This window comes from Vitis riparia, chromosome 14, assembly GCF_004353265.1.
Source record: "Vitis riparia cultivar Riparia Gloire de Montpellier isolate 1030 chromosome 14, EGFV_Vit.rip_1.0, whole genome shotgun sequence".
NCBI classification, from domain to species: Eukaryota; Viridiplantae; Streptophyta; class Magnoliopsida; order Vitales; family Vitaceae; genus Vitis; species Vitis riparia.
In genome coordinates, this window is record NC_048444.1 from 8,168,783 (window position 1) to 8,183,874 (window position 15,092).

At 29.7% G+C, this 15,092-nt stretch overlaps 1 protein-coding gene across 1 annotated transcript; it reads left to right on the forward strand.

Moving 5' to 3' along the window:
• Positions 1 to 704: 704 nt before the first annotated feature.
• Positions 705 to 3,753, forward strand: LOC117931442 (tryptophan synthase beta chain 2). The gene is made up of 6 exons (XM_034852443.1): positions 705 to 887; positions 1,541 to 1,853; positions 1,946 to 2,162; positions 2,449 to 2,986; positions 3,065 to 3,163; positions 3,265 to 3,753. The coding sequence occupies exons 1-6, from the start codon at positions 824 to 826 to the stop codon at positions 3,519 to 3,521; spliced, it is 1,488 nt and encodes a 495-aa protein (XP_034708334.1). The 5' UTR covers positions 705 to 823; the 3' UTR covers positions 3,522 to 3,753.
• The last annotated feature ends 11,339 nt before the right edge of the window (positions 3,754 to 15,092 follow it).

The following is a 15,092-nucleotide window of genomic DNA, read 5'->3' on the forward strand; positions in this document are numbered from 1 at the left end:
TATCCAATCAATTAAATATAAATTAATAAAAAAAACAAATGAAAATATCAAGACTAAAAAAAAAATATGTGATAAAATTTCAAAAAAGTTAATTGTATTTGATTTAAATCGAGGGCATTTGACTGAAATTGAAAAAAAATATATTTTTTTTATTTGTTTTTTTTATGTTCAAACGCAAAAGTCCAATCACGTGGTGGATTCCTCCCTCTGTCGCTCTCTGCTTATTTATTTATATTTAAAAATTTTAACCATTCATATTCTTTTAAGAATCCACCGTCCATACGATAAGTTCAGAATCCTAGGTAACATCCCTTTCAATTTTTATTTTTTATTTTTCCGAAGGAAAAGCCTTTTTCCAAAATCCCTGCATGCAGTTCCAATAAAAAAAATACTTCATATGAAAGTTAAAATATTATATTATTTATTTTTTTTATAAGAAATTATTTTTATGATATAATATTATTTTTTAAAAATAATGAATTTAAGTTCAATTTTATTTTTTAAATACATCCGAAAATTCTTTCTTCTAAAATTGGAATTTTTCATGAATTTGAATATAGAGAAAAAAAAACTATAAAAAAAGCTTAAAAAAAACATAAAATCTTTGGATTTATTCATGAATTCAGAAATTCCAGAACGAACTCTTCCAAGTCAATGACCGGTCATTTCTGATTTCTATTATTGGACTGGTCATTTTATTGTTAGACTCAAGAGCAGCCGTCCCAATAGCTTTATAGTTGGAAAAGTCCCTAGTCCGTACTCTCTCTCTTTCTTGAAGGTTGCGGAGAGCCGGAAGTATTGAATCCATACTCATCTTCTAAACATGGTTCAGTCCCTACTCTCTGCAAGTTTACTTTCCATTTCTTCTCCAAGCTTCAGCATCAAAGGTATCTCTTTTTTACTTTCTTGGGGTTTTGGTTGATAAGGGTTGATGGAGATGTGTTTGTCTTCTGCTGAAAATTTGGTGGGTTGTGTAAATTCCTTGCGCTTTCCTTTCTGGGGTTTTTGAACCCAGTCTGATGTATTTTAGGACTCCGCAACTGTATTTTGAATGCTGCTTTTTGCCATGGGCAGTTTTGAAGCTTCACTTTGGAACAAGGAAAGGGATTTTTGATATCTGTGGTTCTTTTTGTAAGGTTTTGATGGGTGTCTTGTTGAAAATTTTGATTTATGGACGACCATTTGATGGGTCACTTTAATGTAGTAGAGATGATCAAGATTACATTTTTGATCATCTGTTATGGGCTTTCTTGTTTGCAAACAGTTTTAAGAGGCTTCCATGTTCATAATTTTAGCCACAGATTTTATTAAGATAGCATGTTCATTTTATTCAATCCAGCTGATTTTCACTTCAGAGGATCTAGTAATCCTTCATTCTGTAGATTTGTACTTTTTGATACTATATGACAAGGTTCCAGCTTCAAATTTAGTTTCTATTGCTTCATCAGTTTTTGTGTTGAAAGACCCATCGACAAAATCAGACAAGTTTGAATTGAATTTTATGACAGTCTATGAGTTCAATTTTTTTCTTTGCATTCAGTTGGGGAGCAAGGGAAGCCTATGCGCCTGAGGGCTTCACCTAGGTGCAGAGTCAGAGCAAGAGCTGCATCTTCCAAGGCTGGGCCTCAAGCAGTTGAAATTCCTCATCAGTGGTACAATTTAATTGCAGACCTTCCAGTTAAACCTCCTCCAGCTCTGCATCCCCAGACTCAGGAACCAATCAAACCTGAAGATTTGTCTCCCCTGTTTCCAGATGAATTGATCAAGCAAGAGGCTAGCACTGACAGGTTCATTGCAATCCCAGAGGAAGTTATTGATGTTTATCGGCTTTGGCGTCCAACACCTCTGATCAGGTTTGTGCATAACTCAAGCTTTTTGTGGGAAATTCACCTTTCTGAATATGATATACTATGCTCAGAGTCTAATGTTGTCCAATGGAAGACAGAGCCAAGAGGTTGGAGAAGCTTCTTGACACACCTGCCAGGATTTATTACAAGTATGAAGGTGTTAGCCCAGCTGGATCCCACAAACCCAACACTGCAGTCCCACAAGTCTGGTATAATGCACAAGAAGGCGTCAAGAGTGTTACTACTGAAACCGGTGCTGGCCAATGGGGAAGTTCACTGGCCTTTGCTTGCAGCTTATTTGGCCTTGACTGTGAAGTAAGGAATACATCATATATCCTTCTATTCAATTTGGTTGACTTATTGCTTACTATGTATTAGATGTATTTAAGATTGAAGCCCATAACACAATAAAAGTTTTGGAAATTAATAGGTGTACAAGGATATAGTTGAGTTCCAGTTTCTCTGCAATCATCTGGATGGTTTTCTGACTTATTTTTAAGTACTTTTGGTATCTTCATTGATCCAACCTTGATCGGTCCTTATATATATGCAACTCTTACCTATAAGGGTGAACTCCTTTCTTGATTCTCTGTATATATAGGTGTGGCAAGTTCGCGCTTCTTATGATCAGAAACCATATCGTAAACTGATGATGCAAACTTGGGGTGCAAAAGTGCATCCATCTCCATCTAGCATCACTGAGGCAGGCCGAAAAATCCTTCAAATGAATCCATCAAGCCCAGGCAGTTTAGGAATAGCTATTTCAGAGGCTGTGGAGGTTGCAGCCGCCAATGCTGATACCAAGTACTGTCTGGGAAGTGTTCTCAATCATGTTTTGCTACACCAGACCGTTATAGGCGAGGAGTGCATAAAACAGATGGAAGCCATCGGTGAGACCCCAGATGTGATCATTGGGTGTACTGGTGGTGGTTCTAATTTTGGTGGGCTCACTTTTCCTTTTATTAGAGAGAAGCTCAAAGGGAGAATCAACCCTCTTATAAGGGCGGTTGAACCTACAGCATGCCCTTCATTAACAAAAGGTGTATATGCCTATGATTATGGCGATACAGCAGGAATGACTCCTTTGATGAAGATGCATACACTTGGGCATGACTTCGTTCCTGATCCTATTCATGGAGGTAATACTTTGTTGCTATAAGGAGCTTCTATATATGTGAAATTTTGCTTCTTTCTGAAGGATGTCCCCTACTTTACAGGCGGTTTGCGTTACCATGGTATGGCACCATTGCTTTCACATGTCTATGAACTGGGTTTCATGGAAGCAATCTCAATTCCTCAGATTGAATGCTTTCAAGGTAATTTTTGCAAACAAAAAACAAAAGGTTTCTTAAGGATAGAATATATACCCTTGGGAGCTATAGAACACGGGTCAATTCGTACATTTACTTTGTTGCAGGTGCTATACAATTTGCTAGGACAGAAGGATTAATACCAGCACCGGAGCCAACTCATGCCATTGCTGCTACCATCAGGGAAGCTCTCCATTGCAGAGAGACTGGAGAATCAAAGGTCATTCTCACGGCAATGTGCGGACACGGCCATTTTGACCTTCCAGCCTATGAGAAGTATTTGCAAGGAAATATGGTTGATTTGTCATTTGAGGAAGAGAAGATAAAAGCATCCCTAGCCAACATCCCTCAAGTGGTGGCCTGAGGTGAAGCCATTTACTACATTGCTCAACAGGTTGATGAGTTTTGAATTGCAGATATTTAAGCATTTCAGCTGCACATTACAAAAATAACTTGAGCTGTCAAAGAATTCCTTAAAGCCTTGATTTTGACTCAAGCAAACATGCTAGTATTAAGGTTTTGTGTGAAAGGAACACCCTCATTTATCATTAAGCTACGAGTATTTTGAAAATAGCATTTATCATTTTTCTCATCAAGTCCTAGACCATCTTTCCTCTATGGTTTATATGGTGTTGCATTTGCTTGAAGTTAAAAGTAGAAATATTAAAAATCCGAATTAAAGTTAGATTACAAGAAGTTTATGAATTTAATAAATACTAAGAATTGTTATTTATTTAGTTTTTTTATGTTAATTAGGAGCCCTAGTTTAATTCTAAATTAGAGGTTTAGTTCAAGTAGAATTAATTTATCACAAATATAAGTTTGTTATTATGTTTCTAGAATTCAATAAAGTAAAATATTACTTCAGGGAATATTATTGTTAACCCATAATTGAGTGGTTCAACATGTTGTGCGAGCTAGAATAGCAAAGAATATATTGAATATTAAGAAAGTTGTGATTTTATTTGTGAGATTATGACTATAAATAATAACTTAATTCGACTATAACTCCTAAAATTCACATGTAAGAATTTCAACAATTGATACATTTAGATGTATATCTTATTTAGATTTCAAGATTTATGATATTTAGTGAATGACGGCTATAACGAAGTGACTCCTCTAAAAGAATTTACGATACTATTGAATGAGCAAAAAAAATTATTGAAAGATTCTTAAAAGATAGATAAAAAAAAAACACTTGATATAATATTCTAAACAGTACATAAATCTATATTTGACAAAAACAACAAAAGAGACATGAGATACTCTATAAATATTATACAAAAATGATGATCATGTCAAACAAATGAAATTGCAAATATTAGGATGTGAATTTGAGTCTTTCTTCATGAATGACACTGAATCAATTTCAACTTATTTTGATCGGATGCAAACGATTGTAAACTAATTGTGGGTTAATAGTGAGAAGGTTGATGATGAAAGAATACAAGAGAAAGTCATGTGATATTTAAATGCAAAATTTGAATATGTTGTTGTAATTGAAAAAAGGAAAGAATGTGTTCACTCTTATAGTTGAATGGTTGATAAGTTCATTGTGTTCACATGAACAATGAAGGAATCGGAGAATCAACTCTACCGATTTTAAGTAGGCTTTGTAAAGTAGAACATCTACAAAAAAGTCATGGTAGCCAACAAAGTGGTTGATGTAAAGTAGGACATAATAACTCCAACACTAGAGATGGAGATGGTGACAAAAATCTTCCAGAGAAAGGGATAACACTCGTTGATTGAAAGACACGTCACACAAACTATTTTAGATGTAAGAAGTATAGACACTATAAGCCTAAATGTCGAATGAAATTACAGAATGAACAAGTAGAGTAGGGAAACCCTATTGAGGCATATCAAAATTTAGTATTAGCCTATAATATAACACATCAAATGCAAACAAAGATGTTTGGTATCTTTATATAGGATGTCTCAACCATATGCATAGTAAGAAAATGCTTTTGCGATTAGATGAATTAGTCAAAGAAGACTCCAAAATTTTTATCATGAATAAAGGTAATATTAAAATACGTTCTTTAAAAATGATACTGACGTTATTATAATATATGTATTTTTTCCTTTTCTTTTTTTTTGGAATTTATCAAGCATATGACAATTAACAAAAAAAGGACATTATTAATATCTATAATGGATTTTGCATTCTTAGTAATAAAAATAAGAAGATGATTGCAAAAATACATAAGACAAAAAAATCGAATGTTTCTTATGTTTTTTGAATCAAAAACTTTATTTAGTTTGAACGCAACAATGAAAGATAACAATTAGCTTTGACATCATTATTTTGGTCATCTAATTTTTCATGGATTAAAGTTATAACTACAAAAGAATATCGGCATAGGATTATCAATGATTGATGTTTTAGATCGTGTCTATGAAAGATGTCTCCTTAGGAAGCAATATAAGAATTCTTTTCTAGATAGAAAATCTAGAAAAAGTTAAACAAACTTTAGAGTTGGCGCAGGTAGATATATGTGATCTAGTAAGGTAAAATCTCGTAGTTACAACAAAAATATTTTAACCTTTATAAATAATTTTACAAGAAAAACTTATATTTATTTATTAAAGGAAAAATATGAGGCTTTTTGTAAGTTTAAAGAATTCAAAATTCTTGTTGAAAAACAATGTAGGTATGATATTAAAACAATGAGAAACAAGAGAAATAAATTTATGAACTCAAAAAGGCTTTGTGTGTATTAAAACAAATGCCACATGTTTGGTACATTGAACTTGATACTTATCTAGTGCAACATGTTTTCAAATACATACTTTTAAGCACACAATTTACATCAAGTTATATTCTAATGGTAGTATAATTGTTATATTCCTATATGTGGATGGTTTAATATTTATAGTAAACTATTAGCAAATATTTAATGATTTCAAGGAGACAATGACATAACAACTTAAGATGAAAAAATTGGTATTAATGTTATACTTTCTTGGAATTAAGGTTCAATAAATAGATGATGATATCTTTATCTTGCAAAAGAAGTATGTCATAGACATTTTAAAATGAGTTACGATGGAATCATCAACAACATTTCATACCCTTAGTATAGAGCGATTAAAGATGAAAAAGGGAGACACTAGAATCCCATGTATTTTAAGGGTATAGTAGGAAGTCTTCATTATTTGACTTTTACAAGATCAAATATTATCTATAAAGTGAGAATTATAAACCTATTTATGAAAAAACCATATTAGTCACATTAACAAGCAACAAAGCAAATTTTGAGGTATATAAATGGTACTCATGATAATGGAATTTTCTACCCCTATTTAAGTAGCTTCAATCTAATAGATTGTACAAATAGTGTTTAGGGAGGTGATGTACATACTAGAAAGAATACCACTGGGTAAAAAGTATTCTCATGGTTCCAAAGAAGTAATAAAATGTAGCATTATTGACTATAAAAGTTGAAGCATGAACAAAAAGATCCTACAAAGATTTTGTATGATAATAAGTATATATTGCATTGACAAAAAATCCAAAGTTTTATGGTAGAAGCAAACACATATGCATTAAGTTTTATTATATTAGATAACTCATAAAAATGATAAAATTAAGCTTGAGTTGTGTAGATTAGAAGATTAAGTTATAAACATTTTTACAAAGCCATTAAAGGCAAGCGTGTTCAAGAAGTTGAAGATGATACTTAAGGCAAGCGTGTTCAAGAAGTTCAATATGATACTTAATGTGCTTGACTTTAAAGCTCAATTTAATGGAGACTATAAAAATCCTAATTACAAAAATTTAGAAATTTGAGAAATATTATGAATTGTTATTTATTTATTTATTTTATGTTACTTTAGAAGTCTTAGTTTAATTATGAATTAGAGTTATAGTCCAAATATGATTAGATTATTATAAATATAGGTTTTTATATAGTAGAGTTAAATGAAATAAAACACTTTTTTAAAATAAATAAAAAAACCATTGTCGTTACCCATAGTTGTGGAATGGAAGAAATTCTTTCAATATTTCCTACAACTGAATATTTGTATTCCATTAGTATGCAATGTACTCAAACGTTTACTTGGAGATAGGTGTAAATGTGTAAATGACATATCATAGTGGGGAGTATGGATGTATCCACAAATTGGAGTGTGCAACAAAGATGTATTTAGTTGTTCGAATCTTTAGATTATTCCATTCCAAGCCCTAGATTGTTGGGATGGATGCTACTACAATCTTAGGGATCAAGATCTAGGCAATGAAAGCAATAAAAAAATTTGAACCTTAGATCTAGGTGCTCAAAAAATGAAATCTATAATTTGAATGTTCCCACATCAATTTCAATTAGAGAAGAGGGCGATGCGCATATTGAATACTTTACGATCTTTTACCTAATGATTCTCTCCTAGACCTTGGAACTTGAGAATGGTAGAATCTTTTCTATGGCGATGGAGGATAAGATTCCTCCCTCTAGAAAAATGAATAAAAAGATTTTAAGTCTTAAACCCTTAAAAAAGGTTTATATATATTTACTTCTAGGCTTAATTGACTTGAGCCTCACCTTAGGCTTTAGTCACTTAATTTAACTTACTAGGTCACGTTATTATACTCTAATTAATTAATTAATTAATCCAAAAAGGTCATTTATAAGCTCTTGTTTACCAAAAATGTCCTTATACACACATGAATAAAAAAAAAACCCAACTATTTCTTAAATAATGTGTCACCAAGGAATATGAGTTTAAGTGAAGATCATTGGGACCTATAAGAAAGTATTGACTCTCTTATAATCAAATTCTGAGTTGACTCAACATCTCACCACTAAGAGTCAATTGTAGTCTAGTATCTATGATATTCAATCGAAAAAAAAAAACCCTCGAGTTTGTGACCTATTAACAACTGCATGAAAGCTTCCCATAAATTGGTGTTCGTAATCTAACGAGGTGAATGATATCAATCTCTTAAGATTGCCTCTACAATCCGTAAGTGTTAAATCCTCATATTATGTGATCAAGTGGCATGCTCTAACTCTCTAAGATTCTTTTAGGGAATTGAAGGTCTATCTAGCAAAAGAATTTGAAGTTAAAGACCTTGAAAATCTAAGATTCTTTTTGGGAATTGAAATGACAAAATCTCAACAAATAATTTTTATCTCCCAACAAAACTATACTTAAGATTTCCGTCAAGAGACAAATGTAGGTAGTAGCAAACCCATTGGCACTTTAATAGGGTCCAATCACTAGCTAGGAGAAAAACAAGAGAAGGAAAAACTAGTTGATTAAGGTATTTATCAAAAAATGATTGGGAAGTTTATTTACTTATGACACTCAAGAGCGAATATAGTTTATGCTATTAGTGTAGTAAGTCAATTTATGCTTGTTCCTCTTAAACCACATCTCGAAGTTGTTTATAGAATTGTTATATACTTAAAAGGAACTCCAAAGAAAGACCTTTTGTTTAAGGAAGATAGCAAGCTTAAGTTTGAAGTTTATGCAGATGTTGGTTAGGTTGGATCTATGATGGAGAAAAGATTGACTACTAGGTATTACACAGAATTAATTCATGCACACAAAAGATTTATTCTGTCTATGAACACAAACAGGAAAACAAAAATATTTAATATCTAATTCTGTCTAACTTATAGTAGAAAATTGAACATAAGAACAAAGAAATTGATCTCAAAATAAAACTTTTGTATTGAAAATTATACCTTGATTGCAAGAGAGTTTTGACTATAGACTGGATTGTTGACAACAGAATGATGAATACAAAGAAATAGATTTTTGGAATGAGAGGGAGATTACAAAAACTAAGAGAAAATTTTTAGGGAACACTCGTGAAAACTCTAATCTCTGCTTTGCTCGCTCTGCCTTGTGATGAAGGTTGCATCTCCATTTATAGAAGAAGTGGGCGAACGTGAGTCTGGATGGGATCTATGGATTTAAAGTAGAATTTAATTCGAAAATAATTGCAGAAGACAGTTGACCTCTTTTTTCCATGCTTCAAACCAAAAAATGAAATCTTGTTAGGAGGCTGTAAGTAAAAAAGGCCTGTTTCTTTACATGTTTTTTTGAAAATCAAAGTTGTCAAATGAAAGACAATTTTTACTATTTGACACTATTCACTGCTATTTGAATAGTATTTTTTTTTTGTTTTCTTAGGCATCTTTCACCTATTCTTATTTCTTTATTTTACACAGTTTTTTTACTAGATAAATACAAGGGGATAAATGTACAAAAGGTTCTTGAAATCTTTTATTTAGATTGACCCATAGGTCTACTATGCAGGATGAACTCGGGGTCTACATATGAATCATTTGATAAAGTTATGTCTTCAGTTTTTTCATTATCTTAATTATCACCAAACTATTTGAGAGTTTGAATAAGTCTTTGACGATATTATTCTAAATTTGTAGCGTTGCTAATGAAGCTTGACATTTGCTTATCAGAGTTAGGAATTCTGCTTGAGTTGGCCCTTGAGAAGGGCTTGTTGAATCTTTTGAATTTGAAGATTCTGGCCTTGAAATTATTTAGAAAATCTTTTGTTGACACATGAACTCGTGATTGAATTTGTCCCACAATTTGATGCTAAATTCTCTGGAGAGATATAATGGAAAATGAAGAGGTTGCTCTTGTTTCTTGATAATATTCCATGTAAGAATCCATGAAAAAGTCTCGATTGAGTGATAGATTGAGATGAAGTCTTGCTCTTGTAGAAGTTGAATTTTTCTTGAATTTCAGGAGGAAATATGGAGTCTAGTAGACCAAAAGCCTCTTGAAAATTGAATAAACCGTGAATGTTGATAACTTTGTAGATATGACATGTTATACCAAGCATTCATGTAGTCTATGTAGTTGTAGCTCATAGGATGGAAAGTTTGACTAAAAGCCTTGCAAGTAAAGGGCTTTTGATTTCAATGAGTCAAGGACATGACTCTAAGAATTTGACATTTGGAGAATGCAATCCTCTAAGGATTGTTTTTATCAGTATTATGAGTATTTCGACTGAATCAGTATCAACTAAGAAAAACTCATAAAATTGACAAGTTTTGAAAGGATCATTGGAATTAAAATTGACTCCTTAAGGAAAGATGTAATGAAGGATTTTAAGAACTTCTTCAAAATTGAACTTTGGTTCAATGAAAGCAATTTCTAAGGTTTTGGGTTTTTTGACATATTGACTATTAGTAAATGAGGATGAAGATGGAAATGTTAGAATAGAACTTAGACTATATTAACTCTGGGCATGAATACTTTTGGAGGTTGATTTAGAAGCTTGAATAAAGCTTTTTGAAGGTTGAAGAGGAAAAAAAGTCTAGAGTTAGGACTTGAAAGGAATTTGATGTTTGTATTGGAAAAGTATGACGAATATTTGGAAAATTCAAAATCATCCCATATGAAACTTTGGTTTTCTTGAATGATGAAGGAAGCTGGGGCCTAACAAGAGTACCCATTAAGATAAAATATGATCCTTACCCTGCAAAAACTCCTGAGTAAGGAAGTTAGGAAGAGAATTCAACTCTCCTCTGATAAATTCAATTTTAAAATCAAAATTTGAAAGTAAAGTTTATCATCTTGCAAAAATTTGTTTTGAAACTGGATTTTTAACATATTTTTGTAAAATGTCTTTTGCAGCTTTGCAATCAATTTTTAAAATAATTTTTTTGTTTATCAAATCAATTTGAAATTTTGAAATACATAAAACTATTGATAAAAAATTTCTTTTTTGACAATTGAATAGTTTATTTGAGTACCCAATCAAATTCCATAATGATATCAAACTATATGCACTTTTGCTTTGATATGTCTCCATAGCCTAAATTAGATGCATCTGATTCTACAATAAGCAATGCATTGGGATGAAGGATGTTAATGCATGGTAAATATTTGACTCTTTGTTTAATTTCTTTGACTAAATCAGTATGATTCTCAGTCCATGCAGATGCATTTTTCCTAATTCTCAAATATTTGAAATAATCAGAAACATAATTTAAACAACTTAGAAATCTTTGCAATTGTTTTTTGTCTTTTATTTCATCAGGAAACTTGTTAATAAATTCTATTGGCCTTTGAATCAGTTTTTTTTTACCTTGATAAATTTCATGTCCTAAAAGTCTTATCTTTGTTTGAAATAATTTCATTTTTATATAAGAACATGTCATTCCATTTGCTTTAATTACTTTGAAAAACTTTTTTAAATGAATAAAATGTTTTTCGGATGAATCATAAAATACTATAACATCATCAATATACACAATAATGAATTGAAAATGAGAGTTAAAAGTGTCATGCATAATATTTTGAAATTCAGAATGAGCATTTTTGAGACCAAAAGACATGATATTCCATTCATAATGACCAAAATGGACTGTAAAAACAGTTTTGTATATATCTTCTTTTTTAATTTGAACTTGTCAAAATCTTGATTTCATATCAAATTTTGAATAAAGTACAACACTATGAAGTCTTTTGAGTAAATCTTGTTTATTAAGAATAAAGTATCTTATCCATTGTAATACTTTATTTAAAGGTTTATAATTGATGACTAATCTGGGTGCACCTCTTTCTAGTTCAACAACATTTTGAACATAAAAAGTGGCACAACTCCAAGGAGATTTTGAGGGTCTGATTAATTTCTTCTTTACTAATTAATCAATTTATTATTTATAGTATTCTAAAAGTTTTTCATTCATTTGAATAAGTATAACTTTAGTGAGAATTTTAGACTCATTGAAATTTTGAATATAAGGTAAACTTATTTCATGTTTCTTTCTAGACCAAAAAGCATTTGGAATATTAGAATAAATTTCGTTTTGAAAAAAAATTTTAATTTCTTTTATTCTCTTCTGAACTTTATTTTCTAGAAGTTGTTTTTCTACTTTCTTATATTGAATTTCTTTTGATAGAAAATTTATATGAGCATGTTTTCTTTGAATTAAATTTATCCTTTTATTTATTGAATCACTTTGGACTTGATGTATTTCTTTTTTAGTTAATGGATATATAAAGGGGGGAAATATGATGTTTCCTAATATTATAGTTTTGACACCTTTATCAGTTACTTGAAATGGGTAAAACAATGTAATAAAATGAATTCCTAAGATTAAAGGTTCAATCATGTTTTGCACTAACACAAATTGATTTCTAAAACAATAATTATCTTGACATATGTGAACATTTTGAAGTTTGTATTATATATCTAATTTTCCTTTATTTGCGACGAAAAGTTTTTATCCTATTTTTTCATATTATTGAGTAGGGTTTAATCATTTTTTAATACAATTCATATTAGCTCCTAAGTCTATTAATGTTGTCATTTCTACTTCAAAATCTTCAATTATGACTTTTATATTTGTATACCATCTTTGAAAATATATTTTTGATATTATATTTATAAATGATTCTATGAGAATTTGTTTATCATGTGTTATTATTCCTAGATCTTGATTATCAGACATTTCAACAAAATTTTCTTGTTTATATTGTATTATATTTCTTATTTGTTCATTTTCTTGTTTTATTGTTTTAATTGATCTATTTGCTTTTTTATTTCTTGTATTTCTTCTTTCAAATTTCAATAGTTATAGGCTTTTGAATCTATTAAAAATTTCATCAATTGAGTGTTGTGCGGGTTTGATTTCTTAAGTTTTATTTGGATTTTCCATGAGAATTAAATTTTTTAATTTTTGTAAATAATTTCTTTGTGTTTCCTCATCATTTATTTTGTCAATAACATTAAAAAAAAAAAAAAAAACTTGCTTAGCTATTTTTGAAAATATTACATTTTGTTTTTTCTTTATTTTCTATTTTTTGTACTTCATTAATTTTACTTGTTTCTTCTATCTTTGATGTTGATGTTTCCTCCACCTCTCTCGAGGTAGAAAAAATTAAATTTTGTTTCACTTAACTCTTCTTGATTTAAGTTTCTTGATTATGCTTGAGTTAAGTTTTGTTGATCTAATAATTTTTTATTATATGGAGAATTTTCTATTGCTTTTCTTGAGGTTAATGTTGCAATTCTTTTAAGGGGTTTCTTAAATTTGAAAAACTAATGGAAAAAAGGAATTGTCATCCTAACTTGTTGCATATATTTTTCATATTGTTTTCTTCAAGTATTTGTAACTTGAGGAGGAAGTTGTTTAAAATACTTTCTTTTACCATTATTATAAGGAGAAAAATAATCAAATTTAATACATTCTACATCAAGAACAAAAAGATTTCTTTTAATATATCTTTTCCTGATGATATTTATATTTAAAGGAGGATTATCAAGATGAGGGAAAATAGTTAACTCAGACTTTTTTTTTCAAAAAAAGGAATTTTTGAAACAAAGCTAGACACATTTAATAAATTTTTAAGTTTATTTTCAATTTGAATCATTTCTTCATCTAATTTTGAATTATTAAATTTTATGTGATGACTATATGATGATGTAGCTAATGAATTTGTAGATTTGTTTAACTCATATGAAGAACTGACTGAATTATATGTAGAATTATCTTATGCATATGATGCAAGACCACCTATTCTAAGAGATCTGGATGAACTAACACTATTTAATCCCTTTATAATATTACTCATTGTCACATAAAATAATTATAATTTTATCCTTAATTAATTCAAATAATTTCCTGAATAGGGACCACCACAAGCAGATCAACACGGGACTTACACTCATTCTGCCTTTAAACGCCGCTATCTAGGTTCACCAAACCGTTCACAAGAAATTCAATTCGAACTAAGTCAGGACTAAATTAGTGATTAAAGATTGTTTCAATTCGTAATACCACTCTGTTCTTAAGCAGAATGTGGCTATGATACCATTTATATCCAGGATATACAACAGTTCATGCACACAAAAGATTAATGTTGTCTATGAAAATACAAATATTTAGTATTTAATTCTGTCTAATTTATAGCAAAAAATTGAACACAAGAACAAAGAAATTGATCTTAAAATAAAATTTTTGTATTGAAAATTATACTTTGATTATAAGAGAGTTTTGACTATAGATTGGCTTGTCAACAACAGAAGGATGAATACAAATGAATATATTTTTGGAAGGACAGAGAAATTACAAAAGCTAAAAGAAATTTTTTAGGGAAAACTCTTGAAGGCTTTGATCTTCGCTTTGCTCGCTCTGCCTTTGTTATGAAGGTTGCATATCTATTTATAGAGGAATCGACGTATGTGAGCCTTGATGGATTATGTGGATTTGAAGTATAATTGAATCTAAAAATAATTGTAGAAGACAACTAGCTTCTTTCCTCCATACTTCTTAAATATTGTTATGGGCTATAGGTAAGAAAGTCACGTTTCTTTACACGCGTTCTTGAAAATCAAAGTTGTCAAATGAAAGACAACTTTTATTATTTGATCATTATTTGAATACTATTTGACATTTTTTAATACTATTTGAATATATATATTTCTTATACGTCTTTTACACATTTTTTAACCGGATGAATACAAGGAGACAAATATATAAATATATAATTGTACAAAAAATTATTTATTGTAAAAATAAATCATAATGTATGTTTGTTTATTAATAATCTTAAATTTTAGGAAATTTAAATTCATAATATATTTATTGGACAAATAATAACACTTATTTATTAAATAATAAAAAAATATTAATTATAATTTGATATCTAGGTTTTTTTTATTGTAAAATAAATATATGAATAAAGTTGTCACACGTTATAATATTTTTTTTTTTAAACAGAAATACCTAAAAATACTTAAAAGATTAAAAATTTTGTTTTATTTTTTATTAAATTATATATATATATATATATTTATAATTTTTATTAAATAATTAAAAATATATATATAATAACAACTTTATTACCAAGACTCTTGGAACAAAATTAGTAATATAAAAAATTGAAAAACCCTAAATTTGGCCTAGAAAAAAAAATTACTTTAGAAAATGTAATATTG

Bases quoted from the DNA above. Each gene is read 5' to 3' on its own strand.
- LOC117931442 (XM_034852443.1), top strand. From the start codon at position 824: ATGGTTCAGTCCCTACTCTCTGCAAGTTTACTTTCCATTTCTTCTCCA. The intron at 2,163-2,448 runs GTAAGGAATACA...CTGTATATATAG, and splicing joins TATTTGGCCTTGACTGTGAA to GTGTGGCAAGTTCGCGCTTC. The intron at 3,164-3,264 runs GTAATTTTTGCA...ACTTTGTTGCAG, and splicing joins TCAGATTGAATGCTTTCAAG to GTGCTATACAATTTGCTAGG.